We start from the raw sequence: 25,130 nt of genomic DNA on the forward strand, positions 1-25,130 counted from the left end.
TCCATGTAACTTAAAATTCCCTGTTGATTTTTAGAGCTCCTCTTACCTTCTTCAGAAATTTTAAAGATTTTAAATATAAGCATTTTTTTTTTCCCTTTTGTTTTTTGCTTAAATATCTTTTCTTTTTTGCTCAAAAGTCCCTTTTTTTTTATTTTTTTTTTTTTCGATTGGGCGTTTTACCTCCGCTTTTCGCGTTTGTACCCGTTTCCCGTTGAGTGTAACGTGTTAGTGTGTGTGTGTTAGTGTGTGTTTTTGTGTGGGTGTGGGGGTGTGTGTGTGTTTTGGAGAGAGCTAGCCGAGTCCGGACTGTGGGTCGAGTAATTAAAAGCGTTCCCAATTCGCATGGGGAGGCGGCTTAGCGCTCTTCGCCTCGTGTCGAATCCCTCTCCCCCTTTCCTACTCTCCCAAACCCAGTGCCCGAAAAAAAAAAGAAAGAGAGAGAGCAAAGCTTACTCTAACCCCAACACCAGCTGGAACATCCGACTGTACTGTACACGACAAAACCCCGAGTACATTAAAACGACAAGCTCGATCGGGGCTGTTCGCTTGTATACCGCAGACACAAAACCCCAGCGGCAGCAATATCCCGCCGGACACGCCGAACCGGGAGCACCCCGAATGAAAAAAAAAACATGTTTTCGTGAGAGCGCTGCTTGGGCCCCCTCCCCTTATTTTACTCCTCTCCTTCCTTTCCCCGGGGGGAGCTTTCACTCTGTTTGGTTTCCGGCCCGCGGGGGCTGGGGGGGGGGGGGCGAGAGGGGGGGCACCCGGACATGGCACGTGCGCGACTCCATATTGATCTCCTGCTTTGACCCCCGTGCCCCCCCCTTCCCCCCCCCCCCCCCCTGCTGCTGAAAGCAGGTGCGTGCGTTTGTTCAAGTGGCTCTGGGGGTGGCGAGGCTGGGGCGAGGCTGAGGCGAGGCTGGCGGGAGGGGATGCTGCTCGCAGTCCATTCATGGACCCCCCTGCTCCCCATTCAAGGGCCCGCCGTGCTGTCGCCTTGTTGTTGATGATGTTGTTTTTGTTGACGGCTGAAATGGCTTTCCGAAAGATGAGTGGAACCGCGCGCGGCCGAATGGAAAGTCCAATTGGAAACTGCGTGGCCGCCAGACCGCCAGCCCCGCGGGGCCCCGGCCCAACTTTGGGAGAGACTATGCAACGGGCGTTCTGTTGATTGAAACACATTCACGTTGGGGGAAAAACTATGCTTGTTCCGGGGAGTGCTCTACCGGTCCGGAGAGGCGCTCGGAGCGCCCGCGGCATCCGCGCTCGCAGAGTGCTCGGCAGCGTGGTCGTGGATCCAGCAGCCCCAGCAGCCCCGCCCCGTAATGTAAGTTTTTAATGTGGCCCTGGCTCCGGGGCTCCGGGGCTCCGGGGCTCCGGCCACCTACTCGGCTCGCTCCTCCGGCCACTCCGGCCCGGCGGCGGACGTCCCGTGCGGCGGGCCAGCCACAAACCTGGGGCCTGGGCCTGCCCCGGAGAGACACTGCCAGGGTGGCAGGAACTTTAGAAGCAGAGGCGGGCCGTCAGATATACACGGGCAGATCGGCAACAGAGTCTTCCAGGACCACAATGTGGGCGCAGTGGCGCAGAAAACGCGACAAAAGGAGTCCTTCTGCTCCCGGTAGTCCTTGCTGCGAGGCCTTGCAGACGACTCGGGAGGAAGTGTGTGTGTGAGAGAGAGAGAGAGAGAGAGAGAGAGAGAGAGAGAGATAGAGAAGGAAGGAACGTATGTGTGTGTGCGTGTTTTTTTTTTTTCGGGATGGAATTTCATCTGAGGGTAGGGCCGGCAGGGCCCGCTCCTGGAGATGACGAAAGTACGTGGAGCGTTCATAACCGAGTCCCCGGTCGCTGAAGGACGCCGCCCCGGGCCAACCACTCGGTCGCCCAGCAGACTGAATCCGAAGAGTCCTTCTCGGTCTCTGTCTGTCCCGTAAGGATGCTTAGAAAGACAGATCGACGACACGACTGTTCGAAACCGTCCGTCCGTCCCCTACCTCGCCCGCAGCCCCCGGGGCCGACCAAGAGCACCTGGCTGTGTTTAGAAAGGGGAAGGCAATCATTTCAACCATCAAACCTGTACAGTCGAGTCGGGAAAGAAGCATCAATGCTGCATCAAGACTGAGGTTTCGTTCGAGTTTTGAAAAAATTCTCTCAGCATGTGAGGGTTACCCGTGTGAGGGTCGGGCGTCGGGCAACAGACCCACTACTCTACAGTACTCCCCCAAGACAATGTTCCGGGCTCAGGTTTGTTTGCGTGTGTGGTGTGTGTGCGTACCGAGCGGGGTAAGTTGGGCCCGGACGGTCCATGGGCCCATGGGTTATGCATCCCCGAGCACCGCAGCACCGCACTCCCACCAAGGCCCACCCGGGCCCACCGAGACACAGAGGGGAGCGAGCAGAGTTCGCTCGGAGGGCACTATAACAGCTTTATTCGTGTTCGAGGTGGGTCCAGCGGGGTAACCTAGTGATCTGCCCCGCCCTTTTTGCTGGGTTTACCGGCTTAGTCGGCGCCAAAGGCGTCTCGAGGTTTGATAATCTGAAACCCGGTTATAGACAGTCCCTTCCACGTGGGCCTCAGCCAATCTTCATACCCTTTTAGGCCATCCCCTAAAGTCAGCAGCACTTCGCGCTATTTTCAGGACATTCGTCAAACATTTTCCACGCCGTCGGCTGTGCGACGCCAAAACCGAACTTAGGTCCGCCGTCAGAAATTCTACAAGTTTCATTGACTTTGCCGCTTGGTTGGGAGTAGGGGCGGGGCAACTTGGACAGCTCGGACAGCTTTCGTACAGCTCGGACAGCGCGCGGCTTTCGGACACGAGAGTACGTGCGGTTCACACGAAAGCAGCGCGGAGAATCAATAGAGTGGCCTGGCCGGTCCTGCTGACATTAGCCTCAGCCAATCGGTCTGTGTGTCCCTCCCCTCCCGTCCGTCTGTTCGTCCGGTGTGCCGTTGCAAACCCGAACACGCACACAGACACACACGCGACCTTCGAGTCCAATTGATTGCAGGGGTGTCTGGCGGCGTAGGCGTGCTGGTGCACTGCATACTGCATGGCGCACTGCTCGGCGTACTGCTCAGCGTACTGCTCGGACTACTGCTCGGCGTGCTGCGTCGCGTCCTCCAAGTCGAACCCGAGTCCTAGGACTTTCCGGTGGCCATGGCGGGGCATGGCACGGACGGGGCTTCATGGCGTTGAGGAGGACCTTGAGGAGGAGGATGAGGACCTGGAGGGGGCTCCGAATAGGCTCCCCGGCAGCCCTGTGGAGTGGGGCTCTCCGCGGCGCCGCGCCACTGCGCCGCGTCGCCAGCCCTGGGACTTCCAGGACCTTCCTCCAGGACCGCTGCTCGCGCCAAACTCAATTTCACGGCTCCCTTCGGCCGCGTGGCTCCGCGTCGCCTCACCTTGCCTCGCCCTGCCTCGTAATAAGACACGCGGCAGCGACGCGGCAGCCCACGGAATAGTCTGAACGGCACGTGTACTTCCTCAATTACATTTCACGTGGAATAAAGGGGCGCCACGTGGCACGCTCTCTCTCTCTCTCTCTCTCTCTCTCTCTCTCTCTCTCTCTCTCTCTCTCTCTCTCTCTCTCTCTCTCTCTCTCTCTCTCTCTCCGCGGCGCCACGGCCCGCCCTAGTGCGACAAAGACAGGGCGACTCCGCGCGCCCCATCGACTCGCCGGACATTTTAGCTTCACGTCCATGTGTATCGAGTGGCGGCCGGCCGTGGCCGAGGCCGTGGCCCGGCTGGTCGGTCGATCACGCGGCTGTCTTTGTCTCTCTCGCGCCCCCACAGAACGCCCCGGGGTGACGGCGAGCCACGAAAGGTCCGTTCGGAACGCCCTGCTGGGGGACAGCGGGCCGGTAGCATCCCGTTCCAGCTGAGGAGCTTTGTCACCCGGCGTCAGCCGATCGCTCTGTCTCTATCGCACTCATGGGGATCTCCGTACCGGTGCGAGAGAGACAGAGCGACAAACCGCTCCGCTACCAGCAGCGGCAATACCTAGGCAAGACCTAAGCAAGACAGCGGCCGCTCACCCCGCGGCCGCGGCGTCCCCGCCAGACCCACCTGTCCTGTCCCCCAGCCTGGCGGCGCGGCGGCCTCACTGTATCGACCAGACTCGGGATTTCCGCCGCGGAGTGCCAGAGCCAGCCAGCCGGGCGCGGGGCGGCGGCCGCGGCCTTACCGATGACACCGCCTGGACAATGGCGCAGTCCCCGCCCCTCCCCGCCCCTCACTCTCAAGGGCGAAGCCCGTACGCCGCCACGCCACGCAATCATGAATCGGAAGCGGCGTAAAAAGTTGTGTGCTGTGGGCTGTGGGGTTCAACTTCAGACCTGGGCGCAGGCTCGGACTGGCCCCCAAAAGGCCCCAGCGGATAAGACCGCAAAAGGCCCCCGATCATCATTATGTTTTTACCCTTCATGACCAACTTTGTGAGGCTACCGCTCCCAAACTATTTGCGGTCAATGGCCTTTTCGATACAGGGCATGAAAGAGTAGGGTCTTAAGAATACTAGGGCGTCGAGGGAGACCTTTTACGGCAACTACATTGGACACAGTGGCCACCCAAAGTCAGCAAATTTACGAGATTCGACCACTTTTTGACCAACTTGGTCGGAAAATCGCTGCGGTCAAAGCCAAAATTGTTGTGGTCAACGTCTTCCCGATACAGGGCATGAAAGAGTAGGGTCTTAAGAATACTAGAACGTCGAGGGAGGCCTTTTACGGCGACTAGATTGGACACAGTGGCCACCCAAAGTCAGCAAAATCAGCAAATTTACGAGATTCGACCACTTTTCGACCAACTTGGTCGGAAAATCGTTGCGGTCAAAGCCAAAATCGTTGTGGTCAACGTCTTCCCAATACAGGGCATGAAAGAGTAGGGTCTTAAGAATACTAGAACGTCGAGGGAGGCCTTTTACGGTGACTAGATTGGACACAGTGGCCGCCCAAAGTCAGCAAAATCAGCAAATTTACGAGATTCGACCACTTTTTGACCAATTTGGTCGGAAAATCGTTGCGGTCAAAGCCAAAATCGTTGTGGTCAACGTCTTCCCAATACAGGGCATGAAAGAGTAGGGTCTTAAGAATACTAGAACGTCGAGGGAGGCCTTTTACGGCGACTAGATTGGACACAGTGGCCACCCAAAGTCAGCAAAATCAGCAAATTTACGAGATTCGACCACTTTTTCACCAACTTGGTCGGAAAATCGTTGCGGTCAAAGCCAAAATCGTTGTGGCTGCAATTTCCCCGGGCAGGGCGGGCCAAGACCTTCATGAGGGACACCTTGAGGTCTTTCGGGACGCGTCCCTGTCCTTCCCTCCGGTATCCCCCCCTCCCCCCGTGATGCTCTTATTGTGCAGCGCGTCAAATTAACTCACCGGCTCCGTCTTGGGGGAGGGGGTGGGGGAGGGGAGAAGGTTGCGCAACCCGCCGAAATGAAGCGAGGGCAGTGCGGGCCCCACTGCCTGCAGGATGACTCCGGACAGTGTGTCGCCGTCTCTCTCGCCCTCGTGCGGTGGCTGGGCCGGCTGGCAGGGGGAGCGAGAGAGACGGCGACACACTGCAGGTAGGGCGGTCTGCCGTATCGCGCGTCCCGAGGGGCGGCTCGGCTCGGCTCGGCTCGGCTCCGCTCCGCTCGGCTCCGCTCGGCTCCGCTCGGCTCGCCGGGGTGGAGGGGAAGTTAATTAAACGCCAGGATGCGTCGCCGCGTCGCCGCATCGCCGCATCGGGGTTGGTTCGGCTGGCCGGTCGGCCCGGCACCCTCACTGGAAACACCGCGCCATGCGAGAAGACGCCAATGAATGCTCCAAGCAAAATGAGCCGTGAGTTCCCCCGTTTCTTGTTTATCTTTTTCGCGACGCGTCACGTTGCGGTCATAGGCCGCGCGGCGTGGAGGCGTGGCGGCGACCGCGGCCGCTGCATATGTCTGAGTCGTCTGCACCGTCGGCGAGCTCCGTCGTCTCGGCTGCTGGCGTCGTCTGCTGCAGGTCGATATGCGACGCGCCGCGTGTGGCACCTGGCGCCTCCGGAGAGAGAGAGAGGGAGAGAGAGAGAGAGTCCTCGCGCCAACACTTGCAGTCATAATTTTGAATTTTATGTATTCATCATGCGGGAGTGGTGTGTCGGCGGGCCGGTTACACACACACACACACACACACACACTCCTTCTGCCACCGCGATGCCGCGATGCGTTGCCGTCTTGGCGCCCCCTCCGCTGCGCTTTCCGCAGTGCTGCAGTCACGCTGCAGTGTGCCAGTGCAGTGCGCAGAGCATTTCCATTGCAAAACGCGCGGTGTCGCGGCGGACGAGAATAGTCCGCGAGACAGAGCGGCTCTGGCGGCTCATCGAACGGACTCGTCACAAATGGACGAGACTGGAATTGGGGGCCGGGGAGGGGGTTGGTGTCAGACACTGTCAGCCCACGTCCCGCTGCGCTAGCGCTAGCGGAGCTCTGTCACGTCTCGCCAGCTCGCGATCTCTGCCAGGAGCTCGTGACGTCAGGGGAGCTGCCACCGTCCGCCCCACTGTCGGCCCCGTCCGCCGCGCCCCGCCCAGCCCCGCCCAGGCCATGTAGACCGTGACCAAGTACATCAATTAACGCGGGGAGTACCGGTCGGGTTCACGTCACAGGTTTTCTGAAACTCTGCCTCTCTGCCGCAGTGCCGGTCGTCGTGGGGGTGGCCGGCGTGCTGGCCGTCATCGCGGCCGTCATCCTGTACCTGAACAAGCGCTGGTGCCTGACGGGCATCAACAGCCTCAACTGCTGCGACGACGCCTGGGGCATCCGCCTGGCGCCGCGGCCCAGGAAGACCGACCTTGGTGAGTCTCTCCCGTCCGCCATTTGCTTGCTTTCTTATTTTTGCCTCCGACGGAATGAAAACCCTCGTCGGAGTTGGGGCCGTCCGAGAGAGCGCCTGCGTAGCGGCGGGTAGGCAGACCCGCGGCGCGCGCGCGTCCGAGCGCGGTCTACCTCAGATTACCATTACCATTACGGGCTAGACCACAGAGGCGCTCTGCAACCTGATTCCGAATAGAGTCGCTGTCTCTCGCTCGCACTCCCGGGGAGCGCCGTGGGGTGCGAGACAGACACGTGCGCCGTGCGTGACCTCTCGGCCTAGTGCGCGTGAGCCAATGCCGTGTCGGCCGTGTTGTTGGTGCGGAGTTGTTGACGGTTTGATGCTGGCCTTGCACACACTGTGAGTGGTCCCGTGGGACCGGAGCAAACGGACAGACAGACGGACAGACAGACAGACAGTGGATAAAAAGGCCCCAAACGGACCCCAAACGGACCCCAAACGGGCCCGTTATGATGACTGGGTCACGCCAACAATTGTCCTAAGTGCCGTGCTGCGTGCTGCCGTGCCGCAGCGTGTCACGATAGGAAGAGGCGTGGTCGCCCCAGACGTCCAGTCCGGGTCTCGCGGCACGCACGCGGACTTTAGTTCTCCCGCGCTTTCTCTGCGCTTTTCCCGCGTTTTTTTCCCGCGTTATTTTTCCCGCGCTTTTTTTGCGTTTCTCGCGCGTTTTTACTGTTGGGCATTTCCATCACGTGTTCCCCGAAGAGAGGTCACTCCGGTCACTTCCGGACGCCTTAACGGCGGCCAAAACCCTCCGTCTCTCTCGCTCTCAGTAGAGGGAGGAGAAAGGGACAGAGAACCCGCCCCACCGCATGCATCGGCATGCATGGAACAAATCGCTTTTGAAATTGAATGTCTGGCAATGTGCGTGACGCTTTGGGCGCTGCGCAGGCCGTGGCTTCTCCTTCGAGGAGGCGGGCAGCAGCTCGGAGGGCGAGGAGGATGGCCGCCGGCGTCGCCTGGAGGCCGAGATGGCGTCCAACCCGCCCGGCCAGGGCGTCCACGGCGTCCACGGCGTCCACGGGCACGGCGCCCACCCCACGCACACCGCCGCCACGGTCATCAGCGTCAACGGCCAGACGTCGGCCGTGGGCCGCGAGTTCGCCTTCCATCGCCAGCTGCAGGCACACTACGGCCAGACGCACGCACGTGAGTGTTTCCTGCACATCCTGCAGAGACCCTCTCCCGCCCCCGGGCGAGGCACCGCCGCACCGGCGTCGCTTGAAAAAGGGGGAATGACAACATGGGACCCGCAACGCTCCGCTCGGCTCCGCTTGATTACATTTTGTTTGTTTTGTCTGACGCAGAAATACCGTACCGTTCGGGCAGCCTGGGCGCCCCCCCGGGGATGGGCGGTTTCCACCACCAGGCCGTCGGCCAGGGCAGCCAGGGCAGCCACGGTAGCCACGGCAGCCATGCCAGCCACGGCAGCCACGGCAGCCATGCCAGCCAGGTAGCCATGGTAGCCACGGCAGCCATGGTAGCCACGGCAGCCAGGGCAGCCAGGGCAGCACGGGGACCGTGGTGGCGGCCGTCGGCCCGCTGTCTCGGCACAACCCGCTCGGCACGCAAGCCGCGCACACCGCGCACACGGCGCACAGCGCGCCCGCCGTGCACGGCGACCCCATGTCCATGGCGGAGAGGGGCCTCGGGCCCAACCCCTCCTGCAACGCGTCCACCACCTCGGCGTCCACGACCTGCAGCGAGGAGGAGAAGATGCTGCGGCACCGCGAGGGCCGCGGCGACAAGACCGGCGGCCAGCAGCGCGAGCAGCCCGACGGCAGCCACCCGTCACCCGGTAGGTGCAGCGTGCCGCCACAGCGTGCTGCCACACCGTCTGAATGTACAGTGGAGTGCCCCTGCTCACCCTCCTTGATGTGCGCAGTGGCCAACTTCGCGGGCGTGGCGAACGGCAACGGCGCCATCTGGCCCGGGTACCCGCCGAGGTACGCGCACCGCACCATGGAGCCGCCGCTGGAGGTGCCGGAGCCGCGGTGTCCGCCGTGCCTCAAGGACCAGTGCGACAACCAGGACGTGAGTCCTCGCCTCCTCCGTGCCGCGCAGCCGCAGGTGGAAGCTGCTAACAACCATGCTTTGTTTCCCGCAGTGCATCGTGATGATGCACCAGGACGACGGCGGCGTCTCGGACATCCAGAGCGTGGAGAGCACGGGCACGACGGGCGCCGTGGTCATGGGCGGCAGGATGTCGGGGCGCTGCGGCATCTCGGCCGCGGCGGCCCCCTTCTGCGCGTGCGGCCAGCTGGAGGTGTCCTTCGCCTACGACGCGCCCATGCGCAACATGACCATCCACCTGATGCAGGCGCGGGACATCCCCGCCAGGGACCGCGGCGGCGCCTCCCACACGCAGGTGCCTGCCTGCCTGCCGCGCCTTTTGGGTTCATCCTGAACTCGCGAAAACAATAAAATGAACAAACTGTTTTTCCTCTCAGGTACGCATCGTGCTGCTCCCGACCAAGAAGCAGAGGTTGAAGAGCAAGGTGCGGCACGGCGAGAATCCCCAGTTCATGGAGAGCATCCTGTTCAACCGCATCAACCCCGAGGACGTGAACAGCATGGGCGTGCGCTTCCGCCTGTACGGTTGCGGCCGCATGCGCCGGGAGCGCTTCATCGGGGAGAGCATCGTCAGCTTCTCGGCCATCAACCTCGAGTCCGAGACCAACGTGTGGCTCAACCTGGAGCCGCGCGCCAACATGGCGGTGAGTGCACTGTCACGCCCCTCGAGTGCGAGAGAGAGGGCGAGTCTCTAACCTGGTCTCGGGCCGCAGCTCAAGACGTCGGCGTCCGACCTGCTGTCGCTGGCGCGCAGCGACTCGACGGGCTCCAGCCAGTCCATGCAGATGCAGCTGCAGCACGGCGGCGTGCCCGAGCTGCTGGTGGGGCTGTCCTACAACGGCACGACGGGCCGCCTGTCCGTGGAGCTGGTCAAGGGCAGCCACTTCCGCAACATGACGACGGCCTCCCTGGCGGCGTCGCTGTCCAGGCCCGCGGCGCTCTCGGGCCTGCCGGGGCTGTCGGGCCGCCCCATCGCCCCCGACACCTACGTCACCCTCAGGCTGGCCTCCAGCTCCGGCCAGGAGATCGGCAAGGCCAGGTCGTCGGTGCGCCGCGGCCAGCCCAACCCACTGTTCAAGGAGACCTATGTCTTCCAGGTAAGTCGCACGTTCCCCAGTCCGCCTTGCGGCCTTGCGCCAGGCGAGTGGGGAGTGGAGGCTCGTGGCGGGCACTATCTGCAGGGCCGAACTCTTTACCAAATTTAATCTTTGTCCAGCCCTAAAGGGTAAAAACTGGGGGCTTTTATTAAAGCTAGAGGCATATACTATCAAATGGATAGGTTATCGGAAAACATCAGGGCAGGAAATATTTGCATTCTCCTTGCAAAGTCGTCAGATACCCTTTCTGACCATGGTCGGTTAGTCGACGTCACCGCCTGCTAACGGCCTGAGGACGTCCAACTTTGTAAGGAGAATGCAAATATTTCCTGCCCTGATGTTTTCCAATAACCTTTCCATTTGATAGTATATGCCTCTAGCTTTAATAAAAGCCCCCATTTTTTACCCTTTAGAGCTTAACAAAGATAAAAAATGGTATACTATGTGGCCCTGCAGTTGGGGCCCGCCGCGGATCTTCGCCAGACACTGCCGTCGACCCCCGCCGCTGCTTCCTTTTTTGTCATTTCCACGTTTAAAACCGTCTAATCCAGGATAAAAGGTGTTCGGTTTACTCAAAAATGTCTTACTGAGTCCGCCTCAATATATATTTTTGCTTACATATCATTTAATTCTGAGTATTTTCGTTTCTTCAAACTACTACCGACCATGGTCAGAACGCCAGACCCAGCGTCCGTTCCCGAGCCGAAGGCATTTCTAGTTCTCCTGCTTGCGCCTTCGTTAGTCCGAGCGCCTGCCAACGGGCGGCCGGCCGGCCCGCCACACTCGCGGGTTGGGCGGCACTGCCTACCCTCGACTTGACAGGCGCTCCCGGCCGGACTATCGTTTCGGATTCGGAGTAGCTCGTGCCGCGGCCACGGAGTGACACGGCCCTTCCCTTCGCCTTCCCGCAGGTGCCGCTGTTCCAGCTGCCCGACGTGACGCTGCTCGTGTCGGTGTACAACAAGCGCAGCATGAAGAAGAAGGAGGCCATCGGCTGGTTCGCGCTGGGCGCCAAGTCGTCGGGCGAGGAGGAGGCCAAGCACTGGAACGACATGTGCGAGGTGCGCGGCGAGCAGATCCTGCGCTGGCACGTCCTGCTGGACACGTGAGCCTAGCGGAGAGACGGACGCGGACCAATAGCCGTCCAGCCTGGGAAGCGCGCGCCGCCCCTCGCGGCCCCGAGTCGCACGTCGTAGGGCGACAAAGGGAATTTTGTTTAGTTGTTGTTGTTTCTGATATTTCTGTTTGAAAAAGCCAAGGTAAGTGAGTCGGGACGGGGAGGCTCCTTTCGGGGTTTTCATCGACCTCGTCCGGATGCCCCTCGCCGCAGTGGTCCTTGGTGAATCAGAGCGCACAGTTCGTGACTTGACTGGAATTACTTGTGTTGATTATTATATTTTACATCGGAGCTGAGTTGTAATGTGATCATGGAACATTTTGTAAATATTGGCCAAATAGCTATGCCCTCAGGGTGTTTCCTTTTATCAGTTTTGTTGAAATAGAAGGAAATTTGATGGTGTTCAAGTAAAGCTGTGGTGGTGTGCACAAATCGATCCAGCATGAGGCTCGAATACGATGTAAGCATGTATGAATTTCGGATGGCACTGAGATATTACAAGTTGTCTATCATCTTATTAATCTCAATTCTGCCCCGAGTATTTTTTAAGGGGCGTGATACTATTTGTATTTTGTATTAGCTACTTTCATCATATTAATTACTGGATAAGTAATAACTTTTTTCTAAAAACTAGATGTGTTCTCTACTGTTTGTGATTAGTAATGCAGCACTGTTGACCAATATGAGCTGTATGTCTTCAGGACTTTATATTTTGTGTTATGGAGTAAGTAGATACCACCTTCACTTCTTAAGAATGCTGGTGTTTTGGCTTAGTGCATCATGCATCAATGTCTGTTAATCAAATGGATGTAAGATTGTCTAAGAGTTTTTGTATTTTCTTTCACTCTATTTTCATTCAATGGTGTTCCTGTGTGTACATGCATGAGTGTTAGCTTAGTTGCCTCAGTAAGATTCAAAAAAATGTATGAGTGCCACTGTGACTTTGCACAACAGTTGAAGCTATGCCACAAAATCAGGTTTTCACCAGGGCCTAAGTATCAAGTCATAGTTATTTGATTAATTTAAAAATATGATAGTTCAAAACCATTTATAAAGAAAATTTTATTTCATTTCTGTAAGAAACCTGAGGTCATAATGAAATTATAAGTGAGAAGTCAAGATGACTAACATTTGGCAGTATTATGTGACTGATTCATGATTAAGTTTGTCTCTGAGGAGACTCACTGATCGAATTTATATTCTGCTTAAGTCAGATCTGGACCAGGAATGTGTATCAAGGAAAATACTATTACACAATGCATGATAAATCTTAATCATTCAGTATTGATGTTTTATTGAATATTGGTTAAAAAAAAGAACATTTGACATATCAATCAACAAATTACCGAGCCAAAAGATGAGAGCGGATTGCTCTCGAACACAGGACATTACCAGATCATATTTCTAGGGGATACACAAAGTTGCAACTATCTATCAGTTGTGGTAAGGAATGAGAGATGCATCTTGAAGCTTTAAATTTTGTAGGGCAACCTTACAAATGCTGTGTTTACCTAGTGATAATTAAGAAGCAATGGACATCACAGAGACCTCAAAATTGTTCTGCAACTTATTACCATACTATTTTAAACCTTATTAATGCAAGCATGCGACATATTAAAATACTCTGAATTGTACTTATAATTGGCAGAGCCTTCAGAATGTTTCTAAAAGCAGTACACTCAATATTACACAGCCAATGTAGGGAACTCTTGAAATGAAATTCTCTCTGCCAATTATAATGCAAGACTGCAGTAATTTCAGTTGTATATTCAATTTCCCCTTCCAAAGTTTCAAGATTACATTTAATCTTAATCTGTATTGTTTAGCGTGCAATCGAAGAAGACTTTATTCTTGTGATTTTTCTACAAGTATGTTACATTAAGTATGTATATTTGTAATTCAGAATTAAGGTAAAATAAACCTCTAGAGGTTTAAACAAAAAAAAAGTTCACACAAGTAACGTGACAGACATGTTTCAAACTAAATTCTCCAAGACAAATTGAAAAATTTGAAAGATATTGTGACCCAGTTGATCTCATTACAAACGAAACCAGCTAGAAAATTTGATCTAATTTTTAAAAAGAGAACTTGACCTATGTTAGAAACAGAATCCTTATCAAGCATACACAATAATCTGACTGGTGCAATGGAATAGGGTTGTCTCAACTTGGGCAAGACATCTGAAGCAAATTCATTTCTTCCTCATTCTCCGTAGCAAAAGAAAAGGTTGAAGATGAAGTCATGTGCGTTTTTCCCACAAATATACAGAGTTTTTGACTATTGTCCACCTAAAAATTTACATTACTTCTACTTCTTCCAACATGTGTAAATAGGGTTCAAAAAGAGACACAATAACCCCTCAAATCAATCCAATATTTGCTGCTGACCTAATGTACAGCTCATTTATGTGTACATGCCAATTTCCTCATTAAAATATGTACATAAGTAGGAAAATTTGTTGTCTTATCTACTTTCTATATTTCAGCATGGAGGAGAATAAGAGGGGGAACCGCAATCAAACTGGAAAAATGATAAAATGATGGGTGTGAGGGATTGTTATTGATGTATAATGTATTTCCAATCACTTTTTTACTGATACACACATGTATTTATAAAAAAATACAAGCATGCTTTAAAGGGGTTACTGCAACCATGAGATAATTATCTCATGCTGCAACCCTACTTAACACAAAAAAATAAGAAAAACAAACAAGATGCGAGGATTATGAGGCAGGCCAAACTTTCCTTTGCTTTCTAAAAACTGTATGAGGCACATATGGGATTGTAAAACTACATAATGTGTGAACCTAAGATGACTACGGCCCAAAGGAAAAATAAATGTGTGACCACTGCTGTAAAGTTGTAAAGAAAATCTTTGTGCTAAAATTAATAAAAAAAATTATTATGATAGTGTTTTTTATTGGCTGCTAAGTTTGGGTCTTTGTTCTTTTCCTATCAGTTTTACTTGTATTTGAACTCAACTCATTCCCTTCTAGTTTTCGTTTCATAGCTTCAGATAACTTGCCACAGGAATCCTCATCTGCCTCTTCGTCTTCCTCATCACTAGCTTCATCATCACCTCCTAAAAACCAGGTGATTCATCAACACATTGTGTAAGAAACAAAGGATTTTGAAAAATATTAAAATGATTCAACATTAATACCTTTATTTGAGTTTGATGATCCACTTTTCTCCACAAGTTCGGTCAGAAACTGGTTAACACGTACTTGTGCTTCCTTCAGAGATGACACAAGTGCAGCAGTCTTCCCCCCAGACTCTGAATCTTTTGCTGGTTTGGAGCAGGAGAAAACGAGGTTCGACCCACAGTGGACCTTAATGGTAGGGCCTTGTTCAGTCATTCCAAACACAAAACTAAAAAAAAACAAGCAAAAAACATTGAGTTGTTACCGTCAAAGCCCCATCCGGCAAATTAAATCCACAGAATTACGGAGAACAAATGAATACTTTACCTAGAACTCTTGAATATTAGCCTCTTGGGCTAATAGGGAAGTCTGGATAGACAATAATCGTCGGAAGATTTAATTTAAATTTTTCGGCGAAAACGGCAAGAACACGATGTCTGGCGAGGTTAACCTGTCAAAGAACAGAACACGAAACAAAATGAATAGATAATTGCTGTCATATGACTCACACAAAAAAAAATGCGTACATTAAGTAAATGTCACTGCTGCTGACTGTTGCAATCATCAACTTAATAAGCTTCTGAAAATAAACAGAATCACAATACAAACCAGAAGACAACAGCGGTCAACAAACGAATGATGAAAAATAAATGCAACTAGTACCAACCCTACAGCTACCGACTGTGAGACATTGCCCCCTTTCTTTTACAGTTTCGACATTTCTTTCTGATAATCTATATGCTTCGTGTTCATTTTTAAATTTAGATTATAACTTTGATGAGAGCGCTTTCTCAACACAGTTGCTGAAACTAAATTCTTTCGTACGCAAATGTTTAATCTGAAGGTTGGTCCAGAAAGGTTAGGTTTCCCTCTCTCTGCATTGAATTTTTAAAAGCAATTATAATTACAAAAGAACCTTTAAACTTTAAGGAATTTTTAAATGTTGGCTTGCGATGCCACGGAAAGCCCGGAGTCAGAGGTTTCATAGACCCAAAAGACGCATGACGCATGCTCCAAAAGAGGTGCCAGAAACGGTAAGTTTCAATGGTCTCAACATGTCCTATGGACATTGACCATGGTAAAGAGATCCACAGTTGTAAAGAATACGAATTCAATTTTGTGCAAAAGTGTCCATTAAGTGCTCTTATTTCCCGTTGTATAACTTGGCATATCGTGAATGTTTCTTTCCCCATCAGGATACTGCTGAAGAGCATATGCCGAAGGCATTTATAGTTCTCCTGCTAATATGGAACAGGCAGCCCCCCTGTAATTTGTTTTTAAATTTAAAAATAAAATGTTGCAGGATGAAGACATCAATGAACCACTGCAGCAGTCCCTACCGGAACAACCATCTCCGGGTCTCGTCAACCCTGTGGAAGAGTCTTCCAGTGTCTTCACTCTTGACGCCTCTTCAGGACCTGCACCTTCTTACATTGAAGTTCCTTGCCCCAGTGCAGCATCATTGTCTGCAGCACTGCGCAAGCTTTCCAGTCTGCTGCCATCAGACTGGATAGCTACAGCAGATAAAAAGGGTTTTTATGTTATGCTCCTAAGCTCTGGTGGTATAAAAGTAATTTTAAGGCAGGTCTTTGTCTCATTTTTGGGTAATGCTTCCGTTCATGTGCAATGTTACCCCTGTCCCCTTTTTGATGAAGTGTTCAGTTTATTGCATTCACCCAAGGTTTTTTCCTTAAATTCATTAGATGAATTTTGTCAGAGTGTGTTGGCTTTGGTAGAGATTGTTATTCAGTACACAAATTGTGTCGGTCTTAATTATCTAGATGTCCAGAAGGTCAGAGATAATCACCCAGAAGTACGCATTGATTCGTACCCATTTGTAGAAGAGGGTTGTAGAGACACATGCAGATCAACTTCTTGTGCTCTGCTTGTACCTCGAGAAACTGATGATGTAAGGTGTGAGGCTTGTTTAAATCTGTTAAAATGGGTTCAAGATAGGGTAACTGAGGAACTGTAACAAAAATAAGAAAAACTTTTGTGTGTGAAAAAAGGCATTATTTTGGAAAGTAAGCAGCTAATCATCACATATTATTAGTGTAATTGAAATAAAATAATATGAAAAGATCAGTAAAAAGATGATTGATTGGCTCATTGAAACCTTTTATTTTCTTGAAGACTACTTACTGAGTTGAAGTTCATAAAACCTTACCTTTTTAAAATGTAAAGTGCTGAATTAGATTTATGTCTCACACGCCTTACCTCACAGCCATATTTCCTAACAATCCATATACTGTAAATTTTGAAAGTGACATTCCAGCAGCGACTATCAGCATTTTTTTTTGTAAGCCACAACAAAGTTCTAATCACGATAAGCCTAGCGTTTTTCTAACAATTTTTTCTGCTATTCTGTTAAACTCATTCCGATCTTCCCTCCACATTTTCGCAGCATCTACATTTGCTCCGCTTTCATCATTCGGTTCTAGACAGAAAATCAACAGTACTTTTAATAATAAAACAGCATAGAAGACCAAGAAAGTTCAGTTTGATTCTATTAACTTACCCGCTAACATGCTAACAACAGATAGCAGTATCTTCTCAACACTCTGAACAGGACTCCATCGCTCCGCACTCGATTCATATCCCATTGGGTCATCTCCAGGAGCATGAAGAATTGATATACATACTCGCCCATCAGCATAAACTAATAAGAGGGAGGACAACATGAAATGCAAAATGTTAACTCATCAATATCATTAGCAGTAACAAACAAATGGGGTACTCAATGAATCACTTACTGTTTGGATGAAACATTTCACAAGTAAATTGCATCTTAGGTGGACTGAGAGGATAGTCTGATGGAAACACCAATTTTGCTGGGAAAACACCACCTTCGAAACATGTACCTTCCGGCCCACTGTAAAATATAAAAATACAACTGAATTGAAGAGCATAAGTGGTCACCAGTCGTAACTTTGAATCATCTGTACTGACGTAATAAGGGCTTCCCACTCGAAGAAATTTTCTTCGTTGATGGGACCAGCAATGATTCCTTCAGGTGGATTCAATGTCAACTCTGTAACATGAAAGAGGGGTAGAATGACAAGGTGTTAACCTAAATAGCCCTGACCACTTTCCTTCATTTCCACGTCAGTATTACGTTTGTACTCTGCCATTAATCGACGAAGGGCTGAACCGGCCATCGTTGATGCTAAAAGAAGTCTTTGAAAATTGTCGATTGAATTTAGTGACACAATTCGATGTAAGAAAGTAAATAAATACAATTTAAATGCCAAACAGAAATCCGTCTGCGATGAGAACCCGCTTTGATTTATGCACACTATGTACAACACTGACATAAATAAATGTTTCGTTGATTGATTGTTTGATAAGTTTCAAGAGAGGAAAGAGTATTTTAGCTATCAACCATGAGAAAAAACATTAATTATATGACAAATTTAAAGTTTTTACGCAAAAAAATGAAGCAACTTCTACGCCCATTCTGCTCTATATGTTGGTATGAGAGGTTTCATTGTTGGTGATTGTGTTTTTTTTGTGTGCGTCTGTGTGTGTGTGTGTGTGCGCCGTAGGTAGCCTTGGAATGTTGTGTTACTCACTCCAACCCAACTGCAGCAGCCCACACGGAACCAACCAGCCTGAAAATACTGGCGGCCGTCCCTTTATTGTGATATAGAGGAAAGGATTGACGTGCGCGTACTTAATCGGATGAAGGATGTTTTATCACACTTGTTGACGTACTACACCTATGTGGGTTTAACCGACTACCTGTTGAACATAGGCTGACGGAAGGTAATCCCAATCCCTCGTTTTCGTTGTCTTTTTAGGCCTACTTTGTGTCAATTAACTTATTTCTGTAGCATACTGTTTCTTACTTACTTAATGAAATCTGACTTGGCATGTCACTGAATAGTGCCCTTAATGTTTATTTATTGGTCTGTCATGACAATTTCTTCAAATCACGGGTATCTGTTATTTGTTTACATTGATAAATCTCATTACTCACCCAACATTCTGCTTCTGTTAGCTTCTGGCTGGTTCCATGGTTTGAAATCCATGATTCAACGGAAAAGCAGGTAACACATAATATCTCTGTTACAGATGGATGAAAATTCTTGCTCTCCAAAATCTCGGCCAAGCCCACCAATTCCAAACCGAACATCCCCCGTAAAGAAACCCATTCCATTGCCTCGCTTCAAAAAACGACGGGAGAGTCTGGAAAAGAATGACTACTCTAATTCGGATAGTCCAGATGGGGCTCAAAAACAATCTGTTACTCAAATGCTCAAAGAAGAATTTAAATCAGCATCAGATAATGTTCAGGAAAAGGGCAAGTCTGTTATGGAGAGCACACGCCGTATAGCTCGTAACATGATGCCCAAAAGATTCACTCAACAAGATTATAATGGCAGAGAGAATCCTTTGATGGCAGGTTCTTTAACCGATCGTTGTCAATCAATGCCACCTGATGATATTTTTCGATCAATTTCTTTTGATTCTCCTCTCACTCCAGCTGCTGATGCAAAAATGAGTTTGGAAGAAAGTGAACTAAAATGTTGTTCTGTGGAATCTCCAGACAGCCCTGTTGAATATTTTCCTCCACCACTATATCCACCTCCACCTCTTCCTGATGAATCCCTATATGATGAGGTATCTTCCATTAAATCAAGCCAGTCTATGAAGTCGAGCCATTCTGGAAGCCAACAAGACCATAATAATCCGAGTGATGCAGACTCCTTTCAAGAAATTGATGGCATTTATGAAGAGTTGTCAAATGCACGCAGTGAAGCTGCTAAATTCAGCGAGAGCCAAGACCAGCACGGCTCAGTTTTCAACACATTCCAATGCAGTGATTCAGAAACGGGTTCACTTCCCCCCCTCAATAAGAAAAGCAAAAAGTTTCTTCGGTCGGACTCATGGACATTCTATGACACAGTCAGTTGCTCACAAGGAGGAACTAGCAGCAGCAGTCTAGACGAATCAGCCTGCAATATCTACAATGAAGACCCAGTTGCTCTAGTGTCGGCTTCCAGAAAAACTACATCCAGTTTACCATCAATAAATAGCCAAATGGATGCCCTAGCTATCAACTCTGATGACCTAGCTTCAAATGGAAGTTGCAGCCACAGTTCCACTGTTGACAGTACTGGTATTTCTGGTTCAAGTGGGAGCTATCATTCTGCCAATCTTAATACTTCTGAAAATATGACTCATGAAAATCGTGTGGAAATGAGGAAGAAGCTGACCCATGGACCTAAGTTACCTACTAAGTCTGTTATTTATGAATTTGATCCTTTATATGTAAACATACCAATAGCTGAAGACTTAGCCAATAGTGGTCTCCCTGAAAGTGATCTAATGATACTTGCTGGTCTTGCTCCTGCCAAAGAGACAAAGGTGTCCCACTATGGCAAAATTAATATAAAAGCCAAAGATGGGAAGAAGATAGTAGCAATTGTTGAGGAGGGTGCAGCCTCTGTCAGACCACCCACCCCTCCAGCCCGCTCTGACTCCATGTCTGTCGTTTCTACTGAAATCACTGAGGGGGAAAGCGTGCAAGAGAGAGCCATAGACGTCCCTCCTGATGCTGATGCAGTATCTGTATCATTATCCAGGAAGTCATCCTTGTCCCAATTTGATGCTGAAATGAACTCAAAACGCTTCTCTCGTCTGAAACAGCACTGGCCAAGCATGAAGAGAGCTATAAAGTCAGCTGTTCATAGGGACAGCAAGGTTTTACCGTCAGAGGTAATGTTTCTCAATGATTCTGTCAAGTTACCTGAACTGGTATGTATTTTTCATGTCAGTGTTAAATTTCAGGTAGATGGATCTTCCGATAAGGCACCAACATCAGCATTTTATGCAAATCTTCCCCATACTCAACAATTGGAGAGACCTGCTCTTGAGCCCACACTTGCAGTCCAGTATAGGGGAGAAGTCTATAGAGGCACTAGCGCCTCACGTGATTTGACGCAGCGTTGGTGTCACTTGGCTGAAAGTCAACTAACTTGTTTTGCGGATAAGAGTGGTTCTGGCAGCAAAGATATAATTCCTCTTGAAGCTGTTTTGAGCCTTCAACATGTGTTAGAACATCGATCCAGGTAAGCAAAGAAATTCCTCTTAACTTAAAAATAAAATTTTGTTGTTGTTCCTTATTTATTTGTTACTTTTTTTAGCTCGGAGGGAGAAGAACTACATTGTTTTGAACTGAGTTTACTGGGGAAAAACCGTAATCAGTTATTTGGAGTCACTTCTTCAATGGAAAGAAGAGTATGGATGCAGAAAATTCTTGAAAACTTTACTACTGTTTTTCCAATGCGGATCTCTTCTGACTACTCCAAATTCGGATGGTGCTACTTCAAGGTATGAATCTTAACTTTCGTCTCTCGGTATGAAGTGTCTAAACAATCTAGGTGACACAATATTATCTTAATAATAAAAATTGCTTTACAGGAGGGTATTGGAGGCTCATGGATGCCAGCATGGCTTCTCCTACATAAACGAACTTTGATGTATTGTGCCCCGAAAGGAAAAGCTATTGAAGCTGATCTTCGTTGTGCTCGCTCAATTGTCATTCAAGAACCAGACTCTGTTTCACCATTAATTCTCATTGATTTTCCAAAACTATCACTTTATCTACGCACAGAACGAACAAGTGAAACGGTTGCATGGCGTAATGTTATTAGATCTGCTGCAACTGACAATGGCCCAGACCTTGATTGCCAACAGCTCACCCAAGAAAATGTGCCTGTGCTGGTTGACAAATGCATCAACTTTGTCTATGCTCATGGTAAATTCAATCAATTTTTGCGTAAAAGTTAAAAAAAAAAAAGTAATATACAAATTTAACTTTTGCCAACTTTTTTCCTTGAACAGGGTCATTGTCTGAAGGCATCTATCGTCGGAGTGGAGCGAATTCCAGTGTATCCAAACTCCTGACATTGTTCCGTCAAGATGCTTGGGCAGTACAGTTATCCCGACAAGAATTCAGCGAGTATGATGTTGCTAGTGTACTTAAAAGGTTTTTCCGTGATTTGCCAGAGCCACTGTTAACATCTAAACTTCATCCAAGACTCTGTGAGACATCATGTGAGTATTGCAAAGTTATGTTTATGTTAGCAAGACCTGGGATGTCACAGACTGTTGTAAAAAAAAACAAATTTTTTGTATCTAAAAACAATTAAAAACCATTTATTTTTTCCTTTAATTTTAGGTGAGCAAGATGAGAGCAAAAGGTTGGAAAAGTACCTAGAAATACTTAATGAACTTCCTTCAGTTAATGCTGTTACCTTGCGGCGCTTACTGTCCCATCTGCATTTCATTCATGAAGAAAGTGAACATAATCTCATGCCTGTTGAGAACTTAGCAGCCATATGGGGACCAACTCTCATGCATGTTGAAGTAAGTGTTTAATCATTAATATTGTGCTTTCTCTCAGAAGCTTTATGGAAGAACTGATTGTTATTTTTATTTCTTGTGTCTGTGCTTTCTTAAGGCCTAAGTCATGGTAAGACTAGAACTCTTGTTTCGGTGTATTTTTACCTATTTTTTCCTAATAACAATTTGAATTTGTTCCATCAGTGTCATTGTAATGTTTATCACTTTCTTAGATACCATACTATAAAAAATGTCTTTATATTCCCCTAATTTTTTTAATCTATATTTTTAGAATGGCGATGAAATAACATGGTCTCGACAAGAATCTAAAGTTATTGTTGATTTGGTCTCTATGTTCCCTCGCCTTTATGAAGTTAATGCTGAAGAAATGGCTAGAGATAAGAGAATCAGAGAGGTTCTGCAGCGTTTGCAGAAAGGTGGAGTACACCCTCAGCAAGCAAAACCCACCGGAGACCTTCGAGTTTGGATCCACATTGGCTCCAAGGATAGCGGTCAATGTGTTAATGTAACAGTATGTAACATTTTTATCTGTATAATCATTCAAAACATCACTTAAAAATGTAGCATGTAAAAATTACGTCACCTCTTTTAGGCCTCAACAAGCCCCCGACCCCTCCCCATTTCCCCACCATAGGTATAAACTAACCTGCCCATGTATCTAAGGTAGGACCGTCATCAGTTGCCGAATCCTCCCTCCCCCCCCTAAATTGGTGACGTAGTATTTGCACATTGCCTGTAGGAGAAAGACAAACAAATGAGTCTCTAATTTTATTATTATAATGTTTCAGGTAGGACCTCAAAAACTTTGCCAAGAAGTATGTTCAGAGTTAGCATCCCATTTGTCTCTTCATGCTCACCAAGTTGCTTTGTGTGAGGTTGTCCTTGCTGGTGCTTTAAAACGGTACCTCCATCACTCTGAAAAGGTTCTTGATTCTGTTTTGAGATGGGGCTATTGGGATGAGCCTGATAGGGCTCAGAATTTCTTAGTGTTAGTTCCAAACACTGTTCTTCAGGAGCTGAACTCCTTGGTGAGAGTCTAAGTTTTCTCTTTCATTTGTCAGACTGATTAGCTTATATGGTAGAGTTATCATCTAAAACTCGCCCTTTATTTTTCAGGTCACTCCTCCTATTACAATGTCAGGGGAACTTCGCTTTGCTGATCAAAAGACCAAGTCTTTTAAAACTCACCCTTTTGAGTTCAGCCAAGCTAAGCTCTGTTATTACAAAGATAAAAGAGTAAGTGACCATATTTTTATTTTATTTCCAATTCTGAACTAGCCTGTTAACATATCCTGTTTAATTGTCATTTTCAGGGTGCTGTGAAACTTTCTGAGTGGCCTGTTGAAGAAATTGTGTGGTATGAAGGTTTTGAGCCCAAAAGAAACCCTACTTCAAGGTCTGTTGAAAATTAAGTTTTGAACCCTGCTTTACTGGTGAGCACATGTAAACATGGATTGAAGTTAAATTTTATCTGTCCTCTTCTCAGGTGGGCTATTACTTTCATAAGTAAGAACAATAAGGTGAAAAGGAGCAAGGAAAGTCCTTTCTTTGGTTGTACCATGGCTGGCACTTGTAAGGAGGATCAAAACAAGTGGATGGCAGCTTTACTTGCGGCAGAATACCCCCAAGGGCTGCTTCCTCCACCAATTCAGGTCAATCTCCTAGAATAATTGTCTAAGTTTTCCTATTAAGCAGTTACCATTTATCATTGTATCTCACAAGCTGGATGTCTTAAAGACCTGGATACCTCCAGATTTATAACACATATATATTATGTGAATTAGAATAATGTGATCTGTTTGTTGCCATTCTAAAGACTATTTTCATGTTTTTTACTGTAGCTGATATTGTTTAAGCAACTTACAGTTCCTAAAGAAAATGCACCATTTTGATTTTAATTTGTATTTTAGCTGGTTGGTAACTTGTTATGACCATTAATTATCTGTTTTTAAACCTTTTTTTGAATTATGGATTTTGTGTGGTACATGGTCATTTTAATGTCAGTATTAGTTTTTTATATTGTCTTTCAAAAAAATATCATGTTTTGAGATTTTTTTCAACTAGATCAGTTTTTGTCTTGATATTATCTTCACATGTGTATTAATGTTGTGTTCAATGATTTATTTTGAGCAGTGGGATCTGTTCAGTTGAAAGTCACTTTTGTCGGTTTTGACAATTATTTAAGCTCCTCACTTAGTGTTTTGTACTTACTATTCGTGCATTCCATGCTCAAGTTTGAAATGCGAGCTGTACTTTCTTTGACATGGAGATACCACTTTACAAATGTAGTTCATATTACATTCCTATCTTACCATGTTATTGTATGAGCTTTCAATTTTTTTTATAGTGGGTGATGTTATCCCAATGATCTTCGTATTTCTCAAAGAAGTTGTGTTTTAAAATGCTGGTGTCATTGCACTGGAAAAAGTCAGAGTTTCTGTTACAAATTGGTCTTATGTATTAATGGGAATATCTTCATATAAATGGTAGTATGGGATTTAGTTTAGTTTTGGTCTCAGTATTTTAAAAGAAAAATGTGTTGTTAAAGAAACTTTTGGACCGTTGCCTTGTTTTGAAGAATGATTTCAATCTTTCTGATCTTTCTTTTTAGATCACATGGATGTGGTTACCATTCCCTGGTTACTGTCATTTTATATCTTGATTCATACTTTCTTGTAAGAACAAGGTAGTCATTCAATCATTATGTAGAGCCTGTGTATTCTGCTCAATTTCCAAGATCTTGTGCTTTGTTTCTTATCTGTCTCTGTCAGTGATTTTCTTGATATTGGCTTTGGTAGCAGCGGTGTTGAGAGCATGTTACCATGGCAGTTGTTTCTTTATTAATGTGATAAAGCATTTATCATTGTTATTCACTGTTTACTTGCCATACTATGTATTAGCGACCAAATGCTTGCCTCTTGTTTTGTTTGTTGCAGATATGTTTATGTTGATGACGTTTTCTTCTTAAAAGCATGTTTGCTTTGTATGAACTTCTGCTTTTACTTGTCCCCCACTTTAACATGGCACCAAGCTTGCTTTAGTACTGTATTAATCATGATTGTGTATCCTTTAAGAATGATGAATTAACCAATGATGTTGTTACAGTTGCTCTGATAATGTGAAAGTTATCTCCCCATTCAGAGATTTTTACCCCCCCCCCCCCTCCCAAGGCGTTTTAATTTTTTAATGTTTTGAAAACAACTTATATTACAAAACGGTGTATTTTACCCGATATGGCATGTTTCTATGTTCTATATTTTATATACTATACATATAATCATTATAACCATGAATAGCTAGTCACAAGGCAAATAAACAGCTGTTTTTTAAACAAAGAAAAACCCTAGATTCTCCTTGCTTTCTACATTCACAACCCGTCATTCATCAACGGTCAGTGTAGGGTAATTAATGAACACCTGTGCCCAGGAAGTTAGCAGTTTGGCCCGTTTCCGAACATAAGA

The 25,130-nt window shown here is 48.0% G+C and overlaps 5 protein-coding genes across 8 annotated transcripts in view; 3 read left to right on the forward strand and 2 right to left on the reverse strand.

The window, feature by feature from the left end:
* The window catches only part of LOC117639858 (synaptotagmin-16), a 27,384-nt gene extending 13,321 nt beyond the window's left edge, over window positions 1-14,063 (forward strand). Inside the window, exons 2-8 of the mRNA XM_034375801.1 lie at window positions 6,672-6,830; window positions 8,442-8,666; window positions 8,754-8,902; window positions 8,976-9,236; window positions 9,319-9,585; window positions 9,655-10,038; window positions 10,950-14,063. Of these exons, the coding sequence (XP_034231692.1) occupies window positions 6,672-6,830; window positions 8,442-8,666; window positions 8,754-8,902; window positions 8,976-9,236; window positions 9,319-9,585; window positions 9,655-10,038; window positions 10,950-11,147 (1,643 nt within the window). The 3' untranslated portion in view covers window positions 11,148-14,063. The remainder of the gene's footprint in view (window positions 1-6,671; window positions 6,831-8,441; window positions 8,667-8,753; window positions 8,903-8,975; window positions 9,237-9,318; window positions 9,586-9,654; window positions 10,039-10,949) is intronic.
* Window positions 12,420-14,961, reverse strand: LOC117640027. 3 transcript variants are annotated; one of them, XM_034376212.1, is made up of 4 exons: window positions 14,826-14,961; window positions 14,626-14,749; window positions 14,319-14,527; window positions 12,420-14,237 (listed from the first exon to the last, which is right to left on the reverse strand). In XM_034376212.1, exons 3-4 carry the CDS (start codon window positions 14,512-14,514, stop codon window positions 14,083-14,085), a joined length of 351 nt encoding a protein of 116 aa, XP_034232103.1. In that variant the 5' UTR covers window positions 14,515-14,527; window positions 14,626-14,749; window positions 14,826-14,961; the 3' UTR covers window positions 12,420-14,082. The 3 variants fall into 3 exon arrangements, with proteins under 3 accessions (XP_034232103.1, XP_034232105.1, XP_034232104.1); XM_034376214.1 differs by having other exon boundaries at window positions 14,626-14,735; window positions 14,826-14,938; XM_034376213.1 differs by having other exon boundaries at window positions 14,908-14,931.
* Window positions 14,962-14,964: 3 nt separating this feature from the next.
* Window positions 14,965-16,628, forward strand: LOC117640025. 2 transcript variants are annotated; one of them, XM_034376210.1, is made up of 4 exons: window positions 14,967-14,981; window positions 15,064-15,142; window positions 15,229-15,332; window positions 15,602-16,628. In XM_034376210.1, the coding sequence occupies exons 3-4, from the start codon at window positions 15,252-15,254 to the stop codon at window positions 16,271-16,273; spliced, it is 753 nt and encodes a 250-aa protein (XP_034232101.1). In that variant the 5' UTR covers window positions 14,967-14,981; window positions 15,064-15,142; window positions 15,229-15,251; the 3' UTR covers window positions 16,274-16,628. The 2 variants fall into 2 exon arrangements, with proteins under 2 accessions (XP_034232100.1, XP_034232101.1); XM_034376209.1 differs by having other exon boundaries at window positions 14,965-15,156.
* Window positions 16,400-17,595, reverse strand: LOC117640026 (ubiquitin-conjugating enzyme E2 G2). Its single transcript, XM_034376211.1, has 5 exons — window positions 17,414-17,595; window positions 17,248-17,329; window positions 17,052-17,170; window positions 16,817-16,957; window positions 16,400-16,735 (listed from the first exon to the last, which is right to left on the reverse strand). The coding sequence occupies exons 1-5, from the start codon at window positions 17,454-17,456 to the stop codon at window positions 16,620-16,622; spliced, it is 501 nt and encodes a 166-aa protein (XP_034232102.1). The 5' UTR covers window positions 17,457-17,595; the 3' UTR covers window positions 16,400-16,619.
* A 245-nt stretch (window positions 17,596-17,840) lies between these two features.
* Window positions 17,841-25,024, forward strand: LOC117640461 (arf-GAP with Rho-GAP domain, ANK repeat and PH domain-containing protein 1). Its single transcript, XM_034376966.1, has 12 exons — window positions 17,841-18,063; window positions 18,373-20,019; window positions 20,092-20,372; window positions 20,448-20,634; window positions 20,725-21,061; window positions 21,148-21,360; window positions 21,485-21,672; window positions 21,941-22,180; window positions 22,458-22,697; window positions 22,786-22,905; window positions 22,983-23,065; window positions 23,156-25,024. Exons 2-12 carry the CDS (start codon window positions 18,373-18,375, stop codon window positions 23,337-23,339), a joined length of 3,720 nt encoding a protein of 1,239 aa, XP_034232857.1. The 5' UTR covers window positions 17,841-18,063; the 3' UTR covers window positions 23,340-25,024.
* The last annotated feature ends 106 nt before the right edge of the window (window positions 25,025-25,130 follow it).

This window comes from Thrips palmi, unplaced genomic scaffold, assembly GCF_012932325.1.
Source record: "Thrips palmi isolate BJ-2018 unplaced genomic scaffold, TpBJ-2018v1 HiC_scaffold_12, whole genome shotgun sequence".
Taxonomy (NCBI): domain Eukaryota; kingdom Metazoa; phylum Arthropoda; class Insecta; order Thysanoptera; family Thripidae; genus Thrips; species Thrips palmi.

What these genes read in the sequence shown, in the direction of transcription:
- LOC117640027 (XM_034376212.1), bottom strand. Translation starts at nt 14,514, where the DNA reads ATGACTGAACAAGGCCCTACCATTAAGGTCCACTGTGGGTCGAACCTC. An exon ending in ATCATCAAACTCAAATAAAG is followed by an intron (nt 14,238 to 14,318) that starts GTATTAATGTTG and finishes CCTGGTTTTTAG; the next exon opens with GAGGTGATGATGAAGCTAGT.
- LOC117640025 (XM_034376209.1), top strand. Translation starts at nt 15,252, where the DNA reads ATGCCACGGAAAGCCCGGAGTCAGAGGTTTCATAGACCCAAAAGACGC. An exon ending in CAAAAGAGGTGCCAGAAACG is followed by an intron (nt 15,333 to 15,601) that starts GTAAGTTTCAAT and finishes AAAATGTTGCAG; the next exon opens with GATGAAGACATCAATGAACC.
- LOC117640026 (XM_034376211.1), bottom strand. Translation starts at nt 17,456, where the DNA reads ATGGCCGGTTCAGCCCTTCGTCGATTAATGGCAGAGTACAAAC. An exon ending in ATTAATGGCAGAGTACAAAC is followed by an intron (nt 17,330 to 17,413) that starts GTAATACTGACG and finishes TTCATGTTACAG; the next exon opens with AGTTGACATTGAATCCACCT. An exon ending in GAGTGGGAAGCCCTTATTAC is followed by an intron (nt 17,171 to 17,247) that starts GTCAGTACAGAT and finishes TATATTTTACAG; the next exon opens with TGGGCCGGAAGGTACATGTT.
- LOC117640461 (XM_034376966.1), top strand. Translation starts at nt 18,373, where the DNA reads ATGGATGAAAATTCTTGCTCTCCAAAATCTCGGCCAAGCCCACCAATT. An exon ending in TCGGATGGTGCTACTTCAAG is followed by an intron (nt 20,635 to 20,724) that starts GTATGAATCTTA and finishes ATTGCTTTACAG; the next exon opens with GAGGGTATTGGAGGCTCATG. An exon ending in AAAAGAAACCCTACTTCAAG is followed by an intron (nt 23,066 to 23,155) that starts GTCTGTTGAAAA and finishes TCCTCTTCTCAG; the next exon opens with GTGGGCTATTACTTTCATAA.